This window comes from Larus michahellis, chromosome 3, assembly GCF_964199755.1.
Source record: "Larus michahellis chromosome 3, bLarMic1.1, whole genome shotgun sequence".
Lineage (NCBI taxonomy): Eukaryota > Metazoa > Chordata > Aves > Charadriiformes > Laridae > Larus > Larus michahellis.
In genome coordinates, this window is record NC_133898.1 from 107,271,360 (window position 1) to 107,298,107 (window position 26,748).

Sequence of the window (26,748 nt, forward strand, 5' to 3'; positions counted from 1 at the left end):
TTCGATCCATATAAAATTGTCTCTGGCCTTGTACACCGCAAAAGCTCATATGTCTTTGTCCCCCAACAGCAGGGGAATCAGCCTGGTATGAAGGGCAAGGAATGACAGAGTATCTTTTATGCAGCACTGACTTGCTTGGAGCTGTAAAACTGATGGGTAAATGAGCTTTCCTCCTGTGATCTACAACACTAAGTTCCTGTGAACGCTTAAGCCAACAAATGCATTTTAAACTTTACAATATGTTTTAAAACAGTAAGGTTACTTTTTGTAGTGCTAGGAGAAATCCTGAGTTTCCTAGGTTGTTTAATACCATGTAAAACACAGGAAGAGCTAAGTTAACAGTTCTACATTTTATAAAGAGTAAATGTGATCTACCAAGTTTCTATTTTGAGAAAAGTCATCCCAAGAAGATCCTACACAGTTTGTATTTAACAGGAGGAAGCAAAAGATTTGTTTTTTATCACCGTAGTGTATGTACATGCCCAGTTGGTAATGGGACCTGCACACAAAGAATCTGTGCATTCGCTATTTGGATTTAAAAAAAAGAGAGGTCCTCATTCACATCTGTAAAAGCCATCTGAGTTACACTGAGCTCTCCCTTACAGCTGCTCAGGTGTCTATTACTTTCTTTATTATTCATTCACTGCTGTGCTTGAGAGGAACAGTCCTTCTGTTTGACAACCGCAAAAAGATTTGATTTTTACAAAATGAATCTTAGCCCATGAAATAATAGAAGTTAGTTCCATTACTTGTTATTCACTGCAGCACATAAGTCAAATCTTCTGTTTGCCCACATCCTCTGGAGCTGTTAGCAAACTAACAGGCAAATACTCAAAGGCATCTCAAAAGCATGGTGGGATTAGAGGGAATAAAAAGCGCCAATTATTCTTCATATTAAGAAAACTTTGGACCAAAATATTACTTAAATGCTAACAATTTCATTTAACATTAATGTACTTTTCCACTGTTCCTACCATTTAATAAACAGCCATTGCCCTACTTCATGACATTCTGATTGATATATGGTTTCTGACTGACACAAGGTATATGTGTTTTTCTGAAATGGTCTAATAAGATCTCATCCCAGATTTCCTTTTATAGTTTTGTCAAAATTGTCACTACTGTGTTATGAATAATTTTTTTCCTGATTCTATTTCACATATTGACTTGATTATCTGTTGACTGTCGTGCTCCCAAAAGAAGTGTGTGTGTGTATGGGGAAGAAGCAGGTAAATACACCTTTGCATTTTGCCTACTTAAGTCAATGCCAAATATGTTATGGTGGCAGCATTGTTGTACTTGTGGCGGTCTACGAATCTAAACCAGGCAAAACTTGTGGACAGAGATTAAACTGAGTAATTAAACTAAGTCAGAATTGAGAGGATGGATAACTTTTGGATATGAAGCCCATTTGCAGGTCAGAATCTTCCTGAGCAAGCCTTATGCTTTGCATTTATACCAGCTGATCAGACGAAAGACACTACTTGTTCCCATATGCCTTGTCTCCTTCATTCTGAAATGGTGCTTTTCTCACTTTGGTGTGTGGAAAAATACTGAATACTTTCTATTATGATCTAACGGATGGCAGGGGAAATGTTGGAAGCTGCAAACAGTGACTAGAAGTGTGGATTTTTCTTTTTTTTTTTTTTTTAATTTGGTTTTTTCCTTCCCTACAAGCACGCCCATAATCTGGGTGCATGCGAGCTGCATACAGCAATACTTTAAGCTCTGAAAACCAAAGCTTTTCTTTGGCTTTCTATCTCATAACTTGTATCTTCAGAGTTTTTCAGGTGTGAAAGTTATAGATTGAATTGCTGACATTAACCTGGTGTTACAGGAAAGCCACTGCCCTGGCTGTAAGAAGCAACCTGTGTTGTCTTGAAACAGAGCAAACGTTCTCAACTTCTTCTAGAAATTAAATTGAGGAGATTTTATATATTCCTGAGAATTTACTGAGGATATGAAGGAGCAGAAAGGGACATCTGTGCCACAGGGCCAGCAGGGTCAGGGGCCTCCATCGAGGGCCTGGGGCAGCAGGACAGGCTTGAAGATGGTAGCCAGGGTCAGGCCCAGTCCTGGGGTGGCTGGACAGGGCTGTGGTGACAGGCCCAGGTCTAGGGCCAGGCTGGCATGTCGGCCCACAGCACTGCGTAGGAGTGCTCTGCCCACAGTCCCCAGGGGAAGGGGACAGCCCTTGGTGCACTGTCTCTGGCCTGACCCTGAGCCCCAGCAGCCAGGCCTTCAGGAGAGGGGACGCTCTGGGGGCCCCTGGGCTGAAACCTGAAACATGTCACTTGTTGGACAGCTTGCTGATAGGAGGGGTTATAGTCCTGATTTTAGTTGCTCTTAAGAGGTTTTGAATAAAATTCTTCACGGTAAATTCACAAACTCCCTTGCAACAGAAACTTTTAATCTCAGTAGTGTTAAATCACCTTTGTCTGGAGGGGTGCAGGGATCAGTTGAAAGAAAATAGTTTGACTGCACGCCTCTACCCTGAAGTACATTGCTTGTAGTACAACTTTTATGACCAGCTTCTCTTGTGTTTCATTTGCACCTGAGTATGTCAGTAATACTTTGCCCAAAAGGAGTCTGTGTCTTTCATAAGGAGACCTGTGGTGTACGGTATTCTTAAAGACCATCAGAGATAACAGAGTCTTCATAAATCAAAATACTGGAAGAAAAATGCCCATTTGATTTCTAAAAAAAATTTTTCTAACATTTCCCTTACAGTTTGTATTTTCTGGATTTAGACATGTAGTCTGCATGTAATTTGAATTTCTAACTGTGAGGTCTTTGACTAAACACTTATGATTAAAGATAAGCATGAGTAGAAGTGTGACACTGGTTTGTGACTTACTTGCTTCAGATAAAAGACAAACCAACCCATGAGATTTCTAAATCTCATCCTATTAGATGCAGAGGCTACACCTCACTGTTTTGAGAACAGAATAGTAATTGGGAGATGCAAAGACTCAAAAGGCGTTCTTTTCAAATAAGCCGTTCCATGCTGTTTAATTTTGCCAATAAGATCATTGCACATCTGACATTGAAATTCTGGAATTTTCTTTCATTTTTCGGTGTGTCACGTAAGACCAAGAAAAATATCTGTGCTGTTATCTACTTGTGTCAGATACAGTTTTTTAAACTGTCTTCCACACTGCTTGTGTTTTATAGGAATAGCTTTTGCAAAATGCATTTAATAAACTTTTTTTTTTTTTTAGCTTTTAGTGAAAATACTTTGAGGAGAGATTCAATGTATAGTAATTCTTACAGCGTTATTAGTATATTTTTATGGCTTCAGCATTCAGCATCTAAAATAAGTTCCAACAAATTCTAAACTCAATTTTCCAACTGTCAGAAACCATGGAGATCTCTAATACCTCTAAATGCCACATATTGGAGATACTGGAGTGGCACTTAATAATTTGAAGTATTTTCATTGGTTTCATAAAGACTTCTTGTATTGTTGGGAGCTATTTCACAGCCAGCCTTGGAAACACATTAAATATGTGGGTGAATGATGAAGGCAGAGCATGTTTGTCTCTTGAGATGTTACCTCTCACCTTGGCAAGCTCTTTATAAATGGAAAACTGGTTTAGTGAAAAAGAGCTGCTGTGATTACTGAATGAACATAAAGCTTTCGCTTCTCTGTCATTTAACAGCTGGCAGATTACAGAACTGCTTTTTGGGGAGAAAATTTAATAGGTTAGTATTAACAGACAGATACATAAAATCACTTTCTCTCCCAGGGTTTACGTGAAGCAAATTGCTGTGCCAGGCTGCACCGTAGAGGGACAGTGCAGTGAGAACTTGTGCCTTTCAAACTTCAGAAACCCATACAAGGCCATAGGTAGCTATTCAACAGGCTAAAATCTCCAGGCAGCAGCGCTGTATGAAAGCCATAGGGAAAAAAGCCTATTTGATCCATTTAAGTCTTTTGAATTTGTGTAGATATGATCCATGCAATCAGTACAGTGCAAATTTTATCCTTGCTTCATTCTTTCATATCCTATGGGGTTTTACTTTTAACTATCTTTTGTTTGTATAACCAAGCAGATGGGGATAGATACATGTTGAAAACAAACCCCAAAACCTCCTTGGTTATGTAAATGAGAAGGTTGTCCCATTCCATCAGACGTCGGAGCAGAGATAAAGTTATGATTTCTCCCCTAAAATAATCATTGTAAAGGGAAAGTTGATCTTGGTGCTCCTTTGTATTTACTGTGGGGTGTATCATAGCATTATTTAAAAGCAAAACAGGCCCGACGTGCTCTCTGAGGGACAGCAAAAGGATAGGACAGTGATCACATAGCCATCCAAATGTTAGTGTCCGTCTACCACAGTAGCTGCTGATGCTCTTGCAGCCCAGAAAGCCAACCATATCCTGGGCTGCATCAAAAGAAGCACGGCCAGCAGGTTAAGGGAGGTGATTCTACCCCTCTACTCCACTCTCGTGAAACCCACCTTGAGTACTGTGTACAGCTTTGGAGTCCTCAGTACAGGAGAGAAATGGACCTGTTGGAGTGGGTCCAGCGGAGGGCCACGAAGATGATCAGGGGGCTGGAGCACCTCTCCTGTGAGGACAGGCTGAGAGAGTTGGGGTTGTTTAGCCAGGAAAAGAGAAGACTCTGGGGAGACCTTATAGCAGCCTTCCAGTACCTAAAGGGGCCCTACAGGAAGGATGTGGAGGGACTCGTTATCAGGGAGTGTAATGATAGGACATGGAGTAACAGTTTCAAACTGAAGGAGGGTAGATTTAGATTGGATATTAGGAAGAAATTCTCTACTGTGAGGGCGGTGAGGCACTGGGAACAGGTTGCCGAGAGAGGTTGTGGATGCCCCATCCCTGGAAGTGTTCGAGGCCAGGCTGGATGGGGCTTTGAGCAGCCTGGTCCAGTGGGAGGTGTCCCTGCCCATGGCAGGGGGGTTGGAACTAGATGATCTGTAAGGTCCCTTCCAACCCAAACCAGTCAATGATTCTATGATTCTTTCTCTTCCTTGACTGGGACGAGTGAACGATCAATACTGTCCTGGTGTCTTCATCTACACCAGGATATTAACCCCTCTCAGGATGCGGGCAGGGGAATTAATAGCCATCTATACTGTTGTTAAATGGATTGCAGCACAAGTTTTGTTTGGGCCAAGTAGCACTTTCCTGAATTATTCTTGGGAATGACTCAGAAGTTGGTAAAGCCTGTTGACAGTTCCAAACAGGCAATCTGGATGCAGGCATCCTGTTTTGCAGGCTCAGAAAGTGTAATAATAATGTGCCAGATGGCCTCAGTTCCGTTCAGTTTTAGTGTATAGTGTAGTCAGCACGTCTCCTTGTCCTGATCGAGTGACTCACATATATGTGAAGTCCCTGGAAGTGCAGCATGGAGTCCAGTGAAACGCAGTCTTCTGGGGTTTTGAGTAGAAGAGACCTGGGTTTTTTTCAGATTTGGAGATCACCCTTACTCCCTTGAATACTTGTAGTACAGAAACAAACATGGAATTAGTGAATTCTGGGACAATTTAAGTATTAAACTCTCTTCCATTGCTTCCAGTAAATAATCTTTTAGACAAATAACAGCAGACAATCTCCTTTAGCTGCACACTGAACAAGTATTGTAGTAAAGTAAACTTTTCCTTTGATATGGCATCAGCCTCACAGATGGCTTCATTGTTCAAATAGCCACAATACTAATTTGTCTGTCAAGACTGTGATAAAACTGAGGAGGATGAAAATACCTTCCGGTGTTCCATATGCTGTTCTGAGCTTAGGGTTAAAATAGACAACCACAACCAAAGTGGACAGAATGTCATATTACATAAAAACATTACAAAGAACTAGTGGGTTTCTTCTTTCTTTTGTCTTATTTTTTACCACATTGGTGGTGTTGGAGTCCCAAAAGAATTGCAGAAATGGAGAACACATGGAAATTGTTTAAATGTGTCTGTCTGCCAGTGTCAGTTATAGCCACAGTCTCATAAGAGCTAGATGAGAATCAGGTGTCACCTCCAAATCCAGATGGTCCTGAGAGTTAATCCTCTGCAGAGTATGTTTTGGTTAGACGATTACTGAACATATGAACTATAAATTGGGCTAATACAGAATTCAGTGGTGTGGGGGTTATTGTTTGGGTGGACTCCGAAATGCCAGTTGTGCAAAATGAGTTTGAGGGTAAGTTTTAAGAAAAAGAAGGAAACTTGTAACTACCAGATAGGAAACCTTCATTAAGAACACTTGAGATCTAATGCAAATCAAATTCATGCTCAAGGACCAAAGTGATTCAGAAATTTCAAGGGAATTTTACACCAAATGTTTCAGAGGAAAAGTCTTGAGAAATTTGTCCACTCTCACTTGTTGCCATTCCCCAGTTCCTTACAATTTTATTACTTAGTAAATAATTTTTATGGGTTTCACTCTAATCAGTCTCATTGCTCTCCCAGGAACAACCACAGGTCGTCTTCAGAAGATCAAACCAGCATGCCTCTAGTTGTGGTTTTTACTTATTCTTTCAGCTTTTTTTTTGATTAAAACATGAAATTGAACAAAACTGCTGCCTACGTTTAGCTGCATGGCTACATTTTAAAACGAGACATCTGTGCAAGCAGTTAGCTTGCCTGGAAACCGAAGTTCAGAGCCAGGATTACACTTGTGTGTGCAGTAGGGTGCTGAACTGTATGGGCCAGCTGCTGTCAGCCACTTTACAGTGCTGGGAGTGGGTATGTAGTTACAGAAAGGGTTAAGCCAGTTTATTTGCTAGCGTGAAGCGCTATACTTATTTGGCTGTGGTGCTTTCAGGACTTTTAACTATTCTCTCCATATTTCACTCTGTTTTGTGAATGTACAAGTGTGTTTGAAACTCTTCATACCCTGCTCCACAGAACGATGGAGATGCGCCCTAACTCCGGTTTGAAATTCCTTCTCTATGTCTGGATCATTTCTGTGCTGCCTCAGAGTTAATATAATAAAAGGCTCTCACCTGTCTTTTCAGGGAACTATTTGCTTTCACAAATGCGTGCACACATTTGCTTAGTTTCTATGGCATATATAAGATAATAGCTGTGTGTAAATAATAATCTTGCTCCTCCAGAGTGGTCTCAGGAATTTTTATTTTCAAAAGCTCTGACATTTGGGGTTTAATCTTTTTGTTTTCTTTTTCTGATTCGTATATTTGATTAAAGGAATATCATGTAATTTTGTCACTCATTTTATTTTAATACAGAATGGAAACAAAGCATTTCTAACAAGCATGACACTGTTTTAATTTAGGCTTGCAGTGGATTTAAGTCACCTTTTTTCTCTAGACCCCTGCTTCCTTATCCCATCAGTGCAGCAGGAATTTTAGCAGAGTGCTCACACGTGATGAACGTACAGGGACATCAGCTTGGCATGATTCAAGCTTAAGGGCTTTTGAACGAGCTTTTAAGGCTTCTGATGTCAAAACTGACTAATAAAAAAACAACAACGACAACAACAAAAAACACCAAAAGGATGGATTTGCATGATGGACCACAGATCCTTTTTCTAGAAATATCACATTTTGTCAGCTAAAAAATATGTGCTAAAATATGTACTTAACATGACTGAGATTCCAGAAGTTCTGAAAATGCCACTGCATTTTACTGAGAGAAAAAGTTTAGTGAAAAAAAAAAATAATTAATCTTGTGTTTATTTACCCTCCAAAATTCTCCTTTTCTGATTATTTAGGATGCCACAAGTAACATGATGTCAAATTGCATATGTACGGTTTTGCTATTCTTTCCTTAGTTGTTTCTTCTTCTCCTCCAGTTTGTGCAAGAGTCCTTTTACCAGATACTTGTTCTAACTACCGTGCAAAGAACTTATCTTAAAGAAGGCAGGTGTCATTAAGAAACTTTAGATCACGTTTTCATAATGTGGTTCATTTTGGTATCTGAACTTATTTTCTTCTTGCTGCTCTTCATACTTACTCCCACACTGCAGTTACCCAGCATCTCAGCTGCACAGTCATCTATATATTTTTCCCCCTCAAGCTGGGTTGTTAAGCGCTACAGCTTCAGCATCCTGCCAAACATGCATTTACACGTGTGTTTGAAGGATATTTTTGCTTTCAAAGCCAGATCAGTTCTCTGCACTTATTCATAGATCATTTTTGTAAACCACTATAAGAACCAAGAGGACAGCACAAGGTAGCACTGAAAATAGCAACGTTAATTCATGTTGCTGGTGAACAACAGGATTTGGTGTTTTAAAGAGCACTGTTGTCCGCCTCACCTTGGCTGGTTAAATAGAAAATCTGTGTTGCATGCTGTGAGACACTGACGTATGAAAACAATTAATTTGGGCATCCTTTCTTCCCTGTGAAGTCACCTGAGTCATGAAAGCTTACAAACCCTCACTTCACTAAACTCACAGTAAAATTGGAATTTTCATCAAAGTTACGTTAACTTTCACAGACTATAGCTGTGGAGTGCAAAATACTTCTCTGTTTCATTTAGGTCCATCAAATGCTGCACATAGAAATGTATGTTACCTGAGGACCTCGCAGGTAGCAAGCTATATATGAATCTCCTATAGCTAAAGCTTTTGAGATAGCAGATTCTTCTCCTGCCTTTATACTGCTGTTTTTCCATATTGCCAAAGCAGGGAGTAAGTTATTTGGCACCATTGTTGAAATAGGAGCCTGGAAATGCTAACCAGACAAAAGCCTTCATAATTCAAATAACTCTCTGATGACATTTTTAAGAACAAATGGGGACAAAATTGAAAAAGGCACTGCTGCATATCTGTTATCACAAGGATTTCTAGCAGCAGCAACAAAATTAAGTATTGAATTAGGAGAGGAAAAAAAAACCTTTCACCATTCCTGCAGGAAACTGGAAGGACAAAGACTGCAGGGGCTTGAGAACTGCAATGCTGTCATCCATAATTATTAACCATATGTGCTCCTGGCATGGTTTTAACCTAAGTCCAAGACAATTCTTCGTGTTGATCAGCGAACAGGACAGGACAGAGCCTTTTTTCCAGACACCATAAGAAAAAGTTAGTTACATGGCTATGACTTTTGCAGTGCCACTTGTCTTCAGGACCTAAGTACAAGCCCTAATTCCTTCTATTTTCAATTACAAGTATAGACAAGAGCCTTGTATGTCATACTGAATACCTGTTAAAAGGTTGTCTCATATTTGTCTGTAGGCAACATAAACTTTGAAGTCTCGAGTGGCAGTGGAACGCCACTTATCAAAATGTTAAGGGCAGGAGAAAAGTAGTGGAAAGCTTTGTTAAAAGCCACCAGAGCGGCAGAAGTGGGGAGTGCCTAAACCTGAGAAGATAGCACTCCTGTTTCTGGGGCAATTTGTTCTCAGGGCTTTTCTGTAATCTTGACAAACAGTAAATCAGAGTCTAGGAAACAAAGAAACAAGAAAACGGCAATAAGTGTTTTTTGAAGGAATGTTGCCTTATTTAGTAATAAGGAGTTGCAGATACGATGGGAAGCTGGTGGTAGCTGAAGACAGGTCTCTACTAATTCAACAGTAGTGTATCTGTTCCTGAAGCTGATTTTTTCCAAATTTAATCTGCCATTACTTCCTTTCTTTTCTCTCTGTCAGTCCCATAAAGTTTTCCCTGACCTGTAAGTATTTAGCCTTAATAACAGAAAAGTGGTACATACAAGGTGTTCCACAGTTTGTATGTGTCAAATAATACATGGCATTGGGTACCTTTCATTAAGCTTTATCTGTTCAGAGTTAAAGAATCTTTCTTTAGCATATTTTGCTGAAAGATAAAGCATTTTGATTATATTTAATAAACATAATTTCAAGTGCATCTAGGATATTTGTATACAATATGATTACAACTTTATAACTTAAAGAAGAGTAAGTTCATGCCTTATTCTGTTAAAATTATTGTCCTTACCTAGTATAGCAGGTCTTACTAGTTCAAAGTCCAATTTGATTTAGTTGTAACAATAATTGCAGAAAATGTTGGGAGCAATAGAGAGCATATCTGTTTGTGAAACCTGTCTCCGAGAGAGTTTTTATTCACAGTTCATCTGTACAGTTACAATATGTGTTCAGTTGTCCTGCTGTCATTAAGTGTAAGCTTGTTCTCTTGTCTTAGTAATATAATTCTCAATATGGGTCAGACGGACTCTTGTTTCAAGGAGTTTCCAAGAAAAACAAGTATTAGGAAAAAATAGGCTTCAGATTTCTAGATGTGTAAACTTGGTGTATACTTGGGTAAGATATATGTAAATCTTTTCATGCTCCACTGCTTTTTTAATAGTAGCAAGAATATAAAAATCTTGGTTGTGCAATATATTTTGTTTAATCATATAAGTATATCAAGATAATAGTATCTTGGTACATTCGTCTTCCATCTTGAAGTAAGCTTTTCCACATAAAATCAGAAGTCAATTAGCTTTGTCATTCTGTGTCAAAATCAGTTTTAAGTGTCTCAATGAAACGTCAAACCCAAACGTCTGTGTTGGCAAGCCGACAGGATAGGAGGTGTGCAAGTGGGTCTCTAAGACCTTTTGTCTCCAGCTATGTCAGCCAGATGAGGAAGCTTCTGCATTCCTTGATCAGACTCCTTAAGACACGGGGAGCTGTTTTTATTTAAAATTGTTTTGTAAATTAAGGTCACCTTCAGACTAATCATTCTCCCCCCAGTCTCCTCTCTCCATATGACTGTATGGAAACTTCCACACAGTTTCACATCTTGCTTAGAATGCTGCTTGTTTTCAACCTGCTTGTAATTATGATTCGTTCATGCACTTTCATTTTTGTCCCAACCTGCCTTCAGCTTCTTACGACCTGCTGTTTGCCTTCCAGTGTCTTCATAGTGACGGCATTTTAATCTTCATTTCTCAGATTAAAGCTGTAAAAATCTTCCAATATCCTCTTAAAAGCTCTCCAGCCCCTTAATCACTTTAGTAGTCCCGCTCTGCATTTGCCTCAGACTGAGCTACTCTTGTTTGAACACAGGTGATCAGATTTGTATGCAGGCCTCCAGATAAGGTCTTGGCAGCTTCTTATACTTATCTTTCTGTTTGATAAGTACCTTGTTTAACACACAAAGATATTGTCATTTTTATCTTCATATCCTATGGGCTTTCAAGCACCGGACAGATTTGATTTTTATGAGTTGAGTTTAGGTCTTTTGTCTAATGGGATCCCCAAAAGTGGTCTGGTTAAAAAGGTATTTGTTTGGTTTTATTTGTTATCACACATGAGGTGGTGAGCTAGAGGTAGTCTTCTGATTACATGTTTTATGTTGACAGTTTGGAAGTAACGCTGTGGAAGGATAGTTGAGAAAACAGTAGTTCTTTCATTGCCAAAAGGTCGTCATGATCTTTCTCAGAATGAGAAGGGCAGATATTGCACATACGTGTGATGACTGTACTGACAAACTGAAAGACAGACCTTAGAACACACTGAACTTTTTAGAGGAGGTGGAAAGGCATGATTTTGATGTCTTTAAGAATATGACTAATGACCTTTGATCTCTGGTAGCTGGCAAAGTTTCCATTTATAAATTTTGCACAGCCTCAAATGCTTTTTATAGCCTCAGCCTGGAATGTCATGCTCTGCTCATTCTTCTGTTTCAAGAAGAGAGAACTAAAATCTAGAAATATTGGTCACCAATCTCAGCTCATCTAGGAAAATGTGTAGTACTTCTGAGGCAAAACAAGTACGAGGAAATAGAAAGTTTTAGCTTTAACTTCAGTTTGCCTTTGCACTTCAGAGTTTTCTAGCATTGTTTGTACAATATTGACTTTTATCATCTTACAACCAATGGCAAGACATTTATTACATACTTTATAATAAAAGTGAACACACTAAAAATAAAATCCATCAATCTTTTGTTATTACCTGCACAAGAAAATTAAAATATCAATCTCAATGTGGGAGATGTACTAGAGTATTAAAGTTGCTGCATACTCCCAAATGATTTTCATAGCTGTGCAATCCAATACAATTTTGCACACCCTTAGAGACAGACAGACACAGTTGGGTAAATACTTGTAAAACAAGAAAGCTGTAGCTTTCAAAAGTGGTGTGATCCAAGTATTTTATCTGGAAAATATTGCAATGATTTATGAGTGCACAAATGCAGAAGTGAACACGTAACAGGGAACAGATTTCAGTGAGTGAGCTCTTCCTTCCCCTAGAGTAAACCAAATAAATCCTTGGATTCTATGAAAATACAGGTTTCTACTTGCTCAGCTGAAAATAATAAATGTAACAGCTTTATTTCTGTAAGCCAATAAGGCTGTGGGGTTTTGTATGTTTAGTTGTTTTTTTTTAAGAAAAAAAATCTCAAGTAGGCCTAACAAAGAGAGTCTGAACAAAAATGTTGCCAGCAGATAAATAGTGGGCCATGTTTGATGCTTCAGAATGTACGTTTCTGTGCCATGTAGGTTCTTGAATGCTGCATTTGGCACCTTGAAGTGTAAATATGGCTTAATTATCAGATATTCCATGAACTTGCACTTTGTATGTTTTGGTTTCTGTGAGTGAACTCTTCCTTCCCCTAGAGTAAACCAAATTGAAATCCATTAATATTTGATGAAATAATTTTTAAGAAGGATGTAAATATCCCATGTTAGATAACTTACAGACTAAAGCTTTCAAGATTAGTTGTGTGTCTGCGTGGGTGTGTGTAACGTGTAGCTCTGTGGTCGGCAAAAAATTTTTTTTTTTTTTTTTAATGCCACAAATAGATTAATAGTCAGCTTAGATTGATGCCTTGTGTGAGATTTGCATTTTGACATATCAGCTGCTGGAAGAGGTTTTGGAGAAATCCTGGGATCTTTTATTAAGAAACTGGAGGCATTCAAACTGAAGATTTCCTGTTCTGATGTAAAGTGCATGTGTGTGTATGTACATATAATATGTATACACTAAAATAAATGGACTAAAAATTGAGTGTTCACAGAAGCGTTTATTAAATTTCACAACAAAACTATTATATAGAGTAAAAATTAATTTAGTTATAGTATCAATGGAGAGTAATTGTTGAATTACACTTCCTGTGGGAGGTATTTCTTTTAGCTATTATTTTTCTTATTATGTGGTATCATCTTACCTTTGTTAGACCAGGGGCTTTTTAAATATCAGAATTTAAACATAAAATTATTTTATTTTTATTATTTCTATAGAATCCAGGGCTGTGGACCAATACTCTGTATTACATTAGATATTACGATTTTGTCTGTGCTTGCATAATCTGTGTTCCAGAAGCATGTAATCAAAGTCAAGAGTAAACTTGAAGCTCGGGATCATAAAAATTAGGAAAAAGGTTATAATCAGATTAACTAGCACTAGCTGACAGTGATTCTAAAGGCACTTGTTTGTCAGCAAACTAGTTGAAGATAGCAACATAGATGTATTTAAATTGGGAAGGGTCTCTAGTGTTTGATTAACGCCCACTCACCTCCATGAAAGAAGGGCCAAGTTAGATGAGGTTGCATAGAGCCTTGTCCTGTCACAGTTTGGACATTTCCAAGGACAGAATTCATAATCTCTCTGGGCAATTTCCTTCAGTCCTTGTCTGCTCTCAAGTTCGAAAAAACCCCAAACATTCCAAGTTTTAAATGCAGTCTCCTTTGTTGCAACTTGCATCCATTGCATCTCATCTTGTCTCTGCGCTTTCAAGAAAAGTCTTCTGTACCCTCTCCCATTAGGTATATGGAGACAGGATTAAGATTCCCCCTTTCCAAACCAGTCTTTTATTCAAGCTGAACAAGTCCAGCTCCCTCAGCCTCCCATCATAGGACAAGTGCTCCAGATCCTGACCATTGTGGTGGCCCTCCACTGAACTTGATCTGGTATGTTATTGTTCTCCTTGTACTGGAATGCCCCAAATGGGACACAGTACCTAAGCAATGGACTCACAAGCACAAAGTAGTGGGTAAGAATAATTTCCCTTCGTCTGCTGGCTGCTCTTTTACACTTCTACAGCCTGGGGTGCAGTTGTGCGTCTTTGCTGCCAGAGCACATTGCTGCCAGGTACCTTTCTGCCAAACTGCTTCCCATCCAGCTGGTGCCATACTGTACACTTGCATGGCGTTACACTGTCCTGGGGGCAAAACTTTTCATTGCCTTACTTGAATTTCATGATATTTGTGTCACGATATTTCAAGGGGATCTCGACAGCCTGGAAAATAGCAGTCCTGCCCTTCAGTGTATGGACTGGTCCCTGGTCTAATGTCATCCTGAACTTGAGGAGAGTTCATTCCATCTCCCTTTGCAATAAAATGTATTAAAGAATATCAGCTCCATTATGAACCCTTGAGGAATCAACTAGCAATGAACTGCCAGCTGAGCTGTTTACTGGTGGTCACCACACTCTGAACCTTGCAGTCCAGCCAGTTTTCCCCCCTCATTACAGTCCAGTTATCCATTTCACACTCCACTGGATCTGTTACAAGGCTACTATGGAGGCCCTTGTCAAAGGCTTTGCTGATGTCATGGTAAACAACATCCACTGCTCTCCCCATGTCATCTAAGCCAGTCATCTCTTTACATAAGGCAATCAGATTGGTCAGGCAGGATTCACCCTTAGTGACTCCATGTTGGCTCTTCCAGCCTTCTGTTGAGCTGGAAGTTAAAATTTGGAAAAGATACTCAGTTTGCTGGAGGCCCATCACCGCTGAAGTACAAAAGGGGTCATTACTGGGCCCAATAACATTTAACATCTTCATTAATGACCTGGACAACAGACTGCATGTTCAGCAAGTTTCCAGGTAATACAAAACTTGGAGGACTGGCTGATATACCAGATGTTTGGGCTGCCGTTCAAAGGGATCTTGACAGGATGGAGAAACAGGCAAACAGAAATCTCATAGAGCTCAATGAAGAGAAATGCAAAGTCTTGCACCTGGGAATGAATAACCTCAGACACCAGTAATGCGTGGGGCTGACCAGCCAGCAGGCAGTTCTGCAGAGAAGAACCTGGGGATTCTAGTGGACAGCTTGTTGACCGTGAGTCAGCAATATGCCTTTGTGGCAAAGAAGACCAGTAGCTCTCTGGGTTGCATTATGCAGAGTGCTGCCATCAGGTTAAGGGAGATGATTGTCACTTGTTCTCAGCACTGGTGAGACCACACCTGAAATGGTGTGTCCAGTTCCGGGCTCCCTAGTACAAGAGAGACACATGGACATGCTGAAGCGAGGCCAGCAAAGGGCTACAAAGATGGTTAAGGGCTTGGCACATCTGACCTGAGGAGAGACAGAGATCTGGGATTGTTCAGCCTGGAGAAGAGAAGGCTCAGGGGAATCTTTTTGAGGTGTGTAAATCCCCTTGTGGAGAGGGATAAAGATGATGTAGCCAGTCTGTTGCCAGTGGTGGCCACTGGCAGAATGAGAGGCAATGGACACAAAATGAAATACAGAAAATTCTGTTTAAACATAAGAAAAAGCTTTTTTAATTATTTTTAAAAATTTATTTATCAATTTCTTCTGTGAGGTTGATCAAACACTGCAAAAGGTTGCGCAGAGAGCCTGTAGAGTCTCCATCTTTGATATTTGAATAGACATGGCCTGGGTAACCTGCTCTAGCTTCTTCATCCTTTTTGCTTTCCAGAAAGTGTTATATCCATGAAGGCAGGTTGGTAGGCCATGTTGGTTTTGAGAACAAAGAAGAATTTTGCAAAGGGTAGGACAGTGCAGTTTCTGTCATAGTAGTGTCCTCTAACAAATGACCTACATGCATCTACAGTGTTCTATACTAATGTGGATATCAGCGCGGGTAGATCAATTAACTATTCATTGCACATAGCTCTTGGAAATAGAAAGGACAAAGTTGTTTAATCAATTGACAGTGAAATATTACATGCTTTTCAATTGATTCAATATTTGGAATTATTTTAAAAAGGTCAAAATGTACTGTAATAGAGTGTAATGTAAGACATTAGAAACTTTAAAAAAATCAAATATATTGATTTTGTAGTCTTTTTCTAGGTAGAAATGGCAAGTACAGTTCTACAGAATTCTTTAGAATTAGTTTTTCAAAGAAAATTTAATTACTTACACCTTAGAAAAAAGCATTATATTATTTCCAGAACAGATTTATTAAACAAAATACATTTATATGTGTGTATATATATATATATGTAGAAGTGTCTTTCCAAGTCCACCTTTTGTTCAGTACAGCACTTTCAGTCTGGTAGATTGAAAGGCTATTCAAATTTTTTTCCCTGAGTTCCTTTTCAAACGAAGCTTCTTTTCTGAATTGGAGCAGAAACTTTAGTTTCCGTGCCATTCCTGCAAGAAAATCTAGCATTTTTTCCTCTCCTATTTGTTAGTATATTTTGTTCTGCTTTCATAACAAGTGTAGTTATTACCCTCCTCAAAAATTATTTTCTTCTTCTGTGACTCTGGAAATACAGTTGTATGTATATCTTCTATTTATGCATGAAACTGCAAAGTACAACACTTACTGTAACCATGTGGACAGAGTATCATGGGCTGTGCATCATGCCTATTAAACATCTTGACGTATGCCCTGAAATTTTCTGTAACCCTGATTTTCTCCACAGAGCTTCTGAAATTTCTCCCAGTGTTGTAATTCCAAAGCTGTCAACCATATCCAGGGACTCTCTGTCTTCCTCCTAACTTAACGCTTTTTCCTTTGTGTGTGTGTGGTTTTGCCTGTGTAATGTTAGGAAATACATAGGGGGCTGTAATAGAGGTACTGTGGGACAGCAGATTAGGCAAGTTTGCATTTGGCTGAACTTAGGTGCAACCCAGAAAACTTTTCCAGTTGTTTCAAGAAGAAAAGAGAAAAGAACAAATAACATGTATCCTTGTAAATTCTTGTAGAGCTATCAAAATAAGTGAAGGGAAAACATGCACTTTGCTCCTTCCTTTCCTCTTTTCACTCCCTATTTTTCTTAATTTGAATCAGGATGCCTTCTGCATTGTTGCTGTCAACTTCCAACTACCGTGTGTGTCACTGGCCTATAAAAGCTGAGCAACTGAGTCGCAGAAGGGTGAAACCATTATCTTTAACTGACATAAGCAGCGTGAGCTTTTTGCTATTAAGGCCTCTAGGCGATCTTTGCAATCTGGTTTACGATTGTGACACATCTGAGGGAAAGAGATAGTTCTCCTGAAGTCATTGTCAGATTGAGCTTCTGATTAGTACTTTCAGCGAAGATTGATAAGTTAATTTTCATAATTTTATAATTGATTTCAAATCTAGATGCCTTATTCATATAAAAATTAATGGGAGTTGGGCTGCCAGAGACCTCAAAACCTTCAGAATTTATTATAAAGTATCTTTTTTTTAAGTTGACCTTTTAAACCAAGGTACAAAATACCATCTTGCCAAAAGAAGACATTACATTGCCAATAGTTGTCATAATGTCGTGATGGATTTGAAGTAAACATGGGGAAAATGTATAGAAGTGTGCTTTCAAGTAGTCTGTGTTGCAAATAAATGTGGACTTTAGCTTCAGAAAGAGTATTGAAAAGGGTGTGTAAATAAATAATCAGATACAGGCCATCTGAGAATTTGTTAAATATGAGTTTATTTAACAATCTTTAATTGCTTATTCACATGTTGTCAAAAATGGTGGCATTTCTGTACTACGTTTTACAGTCCTGCTGTGGTGTAGACTTTTGCCACAGTTATGTTTTAGCATATAGATTATGATGTTTTGAATAATTTTCTAAAAAATAAATATATAACATATGAATTGTTAATTTAAAGAGTGAGTTAAAACCTTTGGCATTTTATCTAATTAATAAATTGCATTATAGATTTTGATCATGTGCATTTGTCAAGCAGTTCTGCTATCTAGGAAGATGCAGGTACTGTATGAGGAAGGCCTATCTTTTAGCTTTAATTTCATGAATAAATCTAACTGAACAGCACTCCGGGTTGATCTGTGCTAGGAAGTGAAGTCCACACAGGTTCTTGGGTCTGTTGTAATGGTGGAGATAGACTCTTGAGGAGGAAATCTTAGGAGTTGTATCTGATTTGCTATCCCATTGTACATATTTTTGCTTTTCAAATACTAAGACTAAACAGATTCCTTTCCAAACACTAATTTTTATTTTTTTTTTCAAACCCTGGATATACTTGAGTGAATTAAAATGAGATAGAGCATTCTATCTGAGAACACTCTAATGTTAGGTCAATACAAAAACTATAAAAAATCCATTACCTGCAGTACTTCGGTGTAGTATAGTTTATAATTGCTCTCAATAAACAGTGAACATCAAATTATTTCATGAATCAAGCACCTTGATAATGAAAGATGTAGTGACACTGATGATTCTACAAGCTTCCTCCAGGAAGTGGCTGCAGATTCTCAGTCCTATTGACAGTAGACCTCAGCAACACTACAGAAAAACATGGATCATTTACTGAAAAGTTGGCAATGAAGTTAAAGCTTGATGGACATTTATAACCTTTGCATGTGATAACTTTGGTCAGCTAGAACTCTCATAATCCGAAGATTAAACTATTTTGGTTACTATTAGGAACCTTCAAAGGATAATTCATTTTAGGTCAAGACTAGAAGCAGTAAAGTCTGTGCAGATGAAATTGTGCAGCTACCTCAATATACTTCAATCAAGGCTTTAGAAAAGCACATAAATAATGTAGTTGAATGCTTGATCTTGACAAGTGGTGAAATCCTGTAGCTATTACATGTATTATTGAACATGGCTGTCATTCTCAGATCACTCATCTTTTACTGGTTTTTAGGAGGTTGCGGTAAAATGCGTGCCAGTTTCAGGATGCCAGGTCCCATTTTTTCTGGGATTCTTGACGGATGTAGTTGTAAGAAGAGGCAGAAAAATATCGTACTGTAGGAAACCTTCTTTACACAGATAGAAGACTGATTTGCTGCAATACAGTTTCAACACTTGGTCAGTGCCAGTTATGTATATGGCGGATGTAGATTCATAGTGATGTGTTTTCCTTGGCAATGCAGTTTATCTGAAATCATAGTATCTCTGAATAATGATTTTTTTTTTCCTGATAGCACACCCACTCATAAAAATAAGTGCTGAGTTTTGGATTGTATAAATATTGCTGCATACACCAGATTTTATGATGAAACTACTTCATATTACAGTGTTTTGTAAAAATGTTTTGATTTGAAAATAACAGAGATATTTTTGTTTCAAGTGGAGGTATTCTCCTGTGTCAAAGCATGTAACAAATTTTTGTTTGACTTGTCTTGCAAAATTACCTGTATTAACCTACCATGACTAAAGCAGCAAAAAGGGGAAAAATTGCCGAGAGAGAGGTAGCGTTTTTAATAGTGCTGTAAAACATGTAATAGCATATAGCAATATATGCTGTATCATATAATGGATCATTGTTGCCAACATTTTGGAATGTAAATTAGTACCTTTATTTTATTCCAATTATTCCAATGTTTTAAAATCACTTACTTTATATGTATTCTCATATATGTGAATCCAACACTGACTCTCTTTCCAATGTCAATGAGCACATACAAATAAATATCCTATTTTATTAGAACTGCTGAAACAGCACAAAAGAAGTCGGGTAGCATATTGTTTGCTTCTAGCTTTGGTAGATAACACATTCAGCAACCTTAAGTAGTTCCTGTAACGCACAGAAGTCTTAGATCTCTGATATACAACATTGGTAAAACATTCATCTAACTCATCATTCATTAGAGTGTTAATGTGGCTTTTGTTACCTTGTTAATATTTATAGAAAATTTGGGGATTTTTCTCATAAAAGAATGTTGCAAGTGAAGTATTCTCTCGTATAATTTTTTTAGCTTTATGTTTTTTGGCCTTTTTGAAATATTCCTATATAATTTGGGTTGTAACTTAAGTGTAATTATGATCATTTAAATGCCAGTGTGACTAACTGTTTGAGTAATGAATTAAGGGTGTGCATTCAATAATTGAACTTACATGGTATAATGGGGCTTAATTAGCATTGATATATTGATATAATGGCTCACAACGCTCTGAGGATGTGCATGTATTGAGTAATTAATCCTCTCAACATGCAGGTTAGTGAGGTCAGTATGGTTGTGTTTATTCTGCAGATGGGTAGAGTAAGGAAAGAGAGAAGTATGGGGTGAAAGAATTTGTCCACGAAATATGCAGTTTCTGAAACAATACCTGAATTACATGTGAGCTTTGCAGACCACCATTTCTTTGATGAACATATTTATCTTTTGCGCTCTGTTCATGACATATTTCAGATTCCTTAACTTATTTGTTCTGCTCTAAAGGAAATTAAACAGTTTTAATTTGTACTACTTCAATGAAAGGAATGGAATGCCATTAATAACTTTCAAATTATATTAAGAACAAAACCAATTCCATTTTCCTCCTTCCCAACACACACTTTAGCTTTTCCTAGGTGGAGGAGTATCATCTTTAAACTGATAGCTAGTTAAGAGAATCTCTTCCAAATAACTAATGCTTAAAAAATTGCTTTCTGCAATAAAAAAGAAAATCGGTACTTCCATTCATATCAGCCCGATGTCACTGCTTAGTCATTGTTTCCTTCATATTTTCTGTTTCTATTAGCAAAGATTGACTTAATTTATTTTTTTAGAACCTGAAGTAATTTGAAAATAGGTAGAAAATAAAACTTCTTTAATATAATTTAGACTTTAATTTACTGTCAGAGACCAGTTAATTGTTGGATTCTTTTAAATTGCTATTCTATCAACTAAAATGAAAACTGTACGTAAAATGCCTTATACTGCCTGGATCCATAATGATGATGTATGAATATTTTTGCAATATTTACAAAAAACAGAATTAAATAAAACCTTCTTTTTCTTCCTTCAAAGTTTTGGGAGAAACAGCAAGATTTATAGGATATTTTGTTTGAAAATAGTCCTTTGCTGAAGATCTGTTAAACCAAGAACTGAGTTTGTAATTAGCTTTGAAAGTGATGTTATAAACAGAAATCTTTTGCGAAACTGCACTCCATAGCCTAATTTTACCTTATTTTTATAAGGAATACTGTTTTAAAAGATAATAATAAACCAAATTATGTAATTAAAATTTTTTGAGAATTATTCATTACTTCATTCTGCAGATTTTAACTGTAACATTTTTCCTTCTTTCTTTTGACAGTATTACCTAGCCATACTTGTGGCAACCCAGGAGAAATACCTAAAGGAGTACTTCATGGAACAAGATTCAACATTGGAGATAAAATCCGATATAGTTGTATCTCTGGTTACATCCTAGAAGGCCACGCTATGTTGACATGTATTGTGAGTCCTGGAAATGGTGCATCATGGGATTTTCCGGTTCCTTTTTGCAGAGGTAAAAATGAAGATGACATACATTTAAAATATTAAGACAATATTAAAACAGCAGATTAAATAAATTTGAGATTTTTTTTTTAACTTTCTATATGTCAATGTACTAATGTACTGTCTAAAAATCCACACCATTTAAAACTGTAATCACAGTTCAGGAGCAATTACTCTCCAGAGTTTACATTCAGAGATTGATGTTATCTACTGATGTTTTTTCCTTTTAGTTTACATGGGGCACAGCTGTAGCAATTTGATGGCAGGACCTGGCAAATGCTTTTGTAAGTTTCTGCTTTTGGAAACTTTCTCCCAGGAAGGAGAAGCTTGAAATCTTTAACTATATAATCTTTGAAGGGGAACCCCTGGTGGTCCAATCCTTTGAGTCCAACTCCTCCTCAGAGCATGGATAAGTTTAAAGTTATGTCAGGTTGTTCAGGGCTTTGCCCAGTTGAAATTTTAATTTCTCCATGGATGGAGATTCTAAAACCTCTCTGGAAACCTGTTCTAGTGTCTAGCTGCCCTCATTCTCATGTCCAATTTGAATTATCTTTTTACAGATTATGTCCATTTCCTCGTCTCCTCTTGTGGACCTATGAAAAGATTCTGGGTCCATCTTCCCTAAACTAAACAGTGTGGTTAGATTTTCTCATAGCCTCATCTTGTCCAGGCTGCAAACTCCATTTTCCCCATTCTTTAGTCTCATACATCATGTTCTTCAGTATCTTATCCATTTTAGTGGCCCTTCTCTGGACTTGTTCTAGTCTGTCAATGTCAGTGTCTCTTTTGTACACTGGGGGACCCTAGGTTGGACCCTGGTACCTCTTTTGTACTGGGGGGACCCAGTATTCCAGATGAGGCCTCCTGAGTGTCAAGTAGATGAACTCTCTTTAAGTCTCTCTCTTTAGCTGCTGGTGATGTTCTTACTCATGCAACCCAATGTGAGGTAAGCCTTCAATGCTGCAAAAGTGCACCACTGACTCAGCTTGTGTTTCACCAGGACCTCAGGTCATTTTGTCAAAGCTGCCACCTAGCAATTTTGTTTTTTTTATGGGGATGATCCTGTTCCTAGTATAGGACTTTGCATTTCTGTTTTGGAATTTTATGAGATTGCTGTCATTCTTCTAGGTTGTCAAAGCCTGTCATCAAAACCTGTCTGGGCTGCCCTTCAGGGTGCCACCTGCAAACCTTGTCAGAATGCATTCAAACCCATACTCCAGACTCATGGTGAAGGTATTATACAAATTCAGCCCCAGTTTGAATCCCTGGGGAATACTGCAAGTCACTGTCCACTAGCTTGACTTTAAACAATTGACCTCTGCTGTCTGAGCCTGATGATCCAGTCAGTTTTCACTCACATATGCCACCCATCCAGTCCATACGCCCTCCATTTGACTACAAGGATATATTGGGGAACTGTGTTCTGAAAACTTTGTTAAAGTCAAGCTAAATCTTTTCATCAAAGAAAGCAATCAGGTAACCAAGAATGATTTGCGTTTGCAAAAGGTGGCTGTTCCTGTTCACTGTTTTGTCCTTTGTGTGCTTGGGAATGGTTTTCAGAGACACTTCCGCCATAATTTTCTGGAGGACTAAGGTAAACTTCACAGATATATAGTTGCTAGGATCCTTGCTTTTTTTGATAATGAGAAATGAAAAATTATCTTTTTTCCAGTCATTGATAATCACCCTTGATTGTCACAGTCTTTCAAAGAGGATACAGAGCAACCTCACACTGTGGCACACCAAGAACCCTTAGGTGCATACCGTTTAGTATCATGAACTTGCACATATCCTGTTTACTTCTGCAGTTCCTTGTATTGTTTCTCCTGTGCTGTGGCTACTACTTTGCTTCACAAAACTTGTCCATTTTATTGAGAATTGGGAGGCCTGAGTGGAACCTTTGCTAATGAAGAGACAAGCAAAGAGGACATTGAGTGCCTCAGCCTTTTCTGTGTCTTCATCACAAGGTCACTTACACCACTAAGCAGCACGCTACCATGTCCTTTATTTTTCTTTTGTTCTTGATATACGTACAGAATGGTTTCTAGAATGACTGCTCTTCACATTCCTCACCAGTTTCATTCCATCTGAGCTATGGCCTTTCTCCTTCTATCCCTGCATTCCTGAGCAATGCTTCTATATTACTTTCATGTAGCTTGTCCCTGCCTTCACATTTTGCACGCTGTTGGGGGCTTTTTGCATTTCAGTTAAAACACCTCAGTCAGGAATTCCCTGTTCGGCCCAGCAGCCTCTTGCTATGCCTACTCATTTATGTACATAAATAGATGCATCATTCCTGAGCTTTGAGGAAGCTGCCCTTGATGTCAAAGAAGCTCTCCTGGGCCCCTTAGCCCTTCAAGACATCAGCCCATGAAAGCCTGTCTACCACTTAACAAATAAGTTGAAATCTGCTCTGCTGAAGTCCAAGGGTTTATTCTACTACTTGCCTTCCTCACTTCAGCTCATGGTTATTGTAACCACAGGGGCTGTTGAATATCACTTATTTGAATGGTTCTTTGTTTCTACACCTAGTTGGTCTGTGCAGTGCCTGCATTAAAACAATTCTTCCCAGGGAATTCAGAAATCTAGTGGATTGCTTGCCTTCTGTCTGGTATGCTGCCATCCACACAGATGTTGGGATGGTTTAAGTCTCTTGTGAGAACCAGAGCCTGTGGTTGTGAAACTTGTTTAAAAGTTTTGCCCACTTCTTGATCAGGTAGAATGTAGCAGATATTCACCATAATGACCTCTTTCTTGGCTTCCCCTTCTCATTCTAGCCCATAGGAGCTCAATGAGCTTGTTGCCTGTTGTACAGAAGAGCTCTGTTCATTCAAGATCCAACTTTTTGTAGAGTGAAGCCTCTGATTTTCTTCCTGCTTCTCCTAAGAGCCCATGTGGATAAGCAACAAAGGGTAGTTGTTGTCTTCTCTAGCAATTTGTAAAGTTTCTTGTGACTAAAGGGTCTTATAATGTAATTCCTCACAGCAAAGAAGTATTTTATAAATTTCATACTCCAAAACAAATACAAGACTTAATAATCAAAAAACCAACAGCAATTTGGGTCGTGTCTGTTGTTTGTGCTTGATTTCAAACAGTAGACAATGAAGATTTCTTTTCCTAGTGCTTCAAAAACAGGAGGAAACCAGAAAATTTCTAACCTTTCAGTTGTCTGATCTTGGATGGGGTTTTTTGGTCCTAATAAGAGGTAGTAAATAGGTTTCAGAAAAATACACGTCATAAATTCTACTTAAGCTCTCCTTACAGAAGTCTACTAAATATTTGTTCCCTTTCTGCAGATACTGCCCATTTTGGTAGTGTTTGCTGCATACAGATATCTCTAACAGTACTGAAATTTTGTTCATCATTTGTAACTCTGTGAATTTAACCTATTAATAAAAACTTAAGTGGGGTCCTTAACCCCGTGTAGAACTTACATGAAATCCAAAGAATTCTGTGTACTGTCTGTAAAGAAATGAGAACCATAACAGGAAAGTTACATAACATACATTTGAGATGAGCTATTGCCTCAGTGGATTTTTAGAGTTCGTATGGAATGTGGATTTGATGACGGATTTTAGACATTCCTTATTTTATTTCATTTTATCAGACTGGAACATATGCCATGAGGTAGCCCTTTCCATTCACTATGTCTTCAAGCAAGAAATGTTCGTCTATTGTCTCTCTAAGAACCTTGGTCTTTTCCATGAAAGCACCTTTTGTTACAGCTTTGTTTCCAGATGGTATTCTTCTTTCTTGTCATTGTAAACTAATTTCCTGGCATCCGTGCAAGATAATATAGCAGAGTTAAATTAAGCTACAGGGTTTATATACTAAAAAATCATAATAACCTTGTTCTCTGTGGTGTTTCCCTAGCTTTGCTGATGCTAGCAAATTGCTGTGTTCTGCAATTTTGTTGCTTAACATTTTCAGAAGCATTAAGAAGCTGGTGTCCAGTAATTCATACATTGTCTAACTCTACAAATGTTGTTTCTGCTAGAAAAATTCCTAGTGAATTACTAAACCTCCAGGAAGATGTAGACAGCATTGACTCTTGTATCTGCCGTTGTGTTTCTCTGGCTACTGCTTAGTTTCAGAATGAACTCTGAACAGAAACTAAAGGTGCAGTCAATGTCATTTTTAGACACTTTAGATAATATGACTGGCAAGACATTTGCTTTATCTTTTTTTTTTTTCTGTTTCCTTTCAATAAATTATGATTTTTTGGTATGTGAAAATATGGCAACTGCCAAAGCAAAAAAGATAGAAAACAGTCCCCCCAAAACTGAAAACAGCTTGCAAAGAAAAGTTCAAAGGCAAATTCTGAAAGGATGAGGTAATTATTAAAACTTAGTCCTGTTTTTCCATATGGTAAATAAGAGCAGCCATGGACTTTTCTGCTCTTAGAAGCTAACCAAGAAGCTTACTATGAGTTCCTGAAAAAATTATATAGGTGGCTTACAAAAATTGACAGGGAGAATCAATGTCCCACCTAAATTCTATTCTTCTGGTTTTTGTCCTGAGGATTAAAAAGGTCTTTGTTGTCTCGATCTTAGCTACCATAGTAGTGTCACACAATACATTTGCCTTCTTTATCTTTGGGTTGAAATACTGTGCAGTACAAGTCTGAAACATTTTGAAAGTTAATTTCATTCTCTGCAGTAACTCCACTAATAGCTGATTTATGATATGTGACTACTTCTAAATGAACTTTGTATAATTAGGTTCTCAATTCTCAGTAATTTTGAGAATCCCGAGTTGATTATAGTTGCATGACTCTAGTTTTTTATGAAGCTAACATTAGGAATACAAATTGGATTAGTGATATTACAATGGTAAACTTTGTGTCAAAATGAAAGTAGCTGTGAGGGGAAGAACGTGTAATATGTTATCATTAAAAGGACACCCAGTTACTGGAGGGAAAATAAAGAAGGCAAACCAGTAAAAGAGATTGTATGTCAGAAAGGTCCAAAAGGATCAAGTAATAATTAATCAGGTTCCAGAGGTTCCAGATTTAAGAAATGTTATTGGACAAATACTTTGGTGAAGAATATAATCAAGAAGGTATTCTTAGAATAGATCAAGGGAGAAAGGAAGAAGAGTTTATGATTCACTATAGAGTAAGATAAACTAAATACAGAGATTCAGAGCTGATATTTTAAAATCATCTAGCAAAGAGCAATTGATGTTTTTGGTGTCATCCATACTTTCTGAGGCAGCAAGTAATTCTCTGATGTAATATCTTCTCAGCCTCTCAGGTTCAGGCAGATAGGATTTTATAAGCTTAAGGAAGAGAAAAAGATGTCCTGATCCCGTCATTTATCCATGTTTATAAAAAAATTTAGAAAAAAAAAAGGGAAAGAAAAAGAAAATTTCCCAACAATTCTGCTTATTGATATTGTATTACACGATAAAGTGAGAATATTTTCCCAAACCTAATTTTTAAAGTGACATGGCAGATTCCCACCTGAGCAATTTTGTTTGCTTTCAGAATAATCTG

At 37.9% G+C, this 26,748-nt stretch overlaps 1 protein-coding gene across 1 annotated transcript in view; it reads left to right on the forward strand.

Moving 5' to 3' along the window:
- The window catches only part of CSMD1 (CUB and Sushi multiple domains 1), a 1,197,588-nt gene that overhangs the window by 558,260 nt on the left and 612,580 nt on the right, over window positions 1–26,748 (forward strand). Inside the window, exon 4 of the mRNA XM_074581652.1 lies at window positions 21,067–21,261. Coding sequence (XP_074437753.1) covers window positions 21,067–21,261 — 195 coding nt within the window. The remainder of the gene's footprint in view (window positions 1–21,066; window positions 21,262–26,748) is intronic.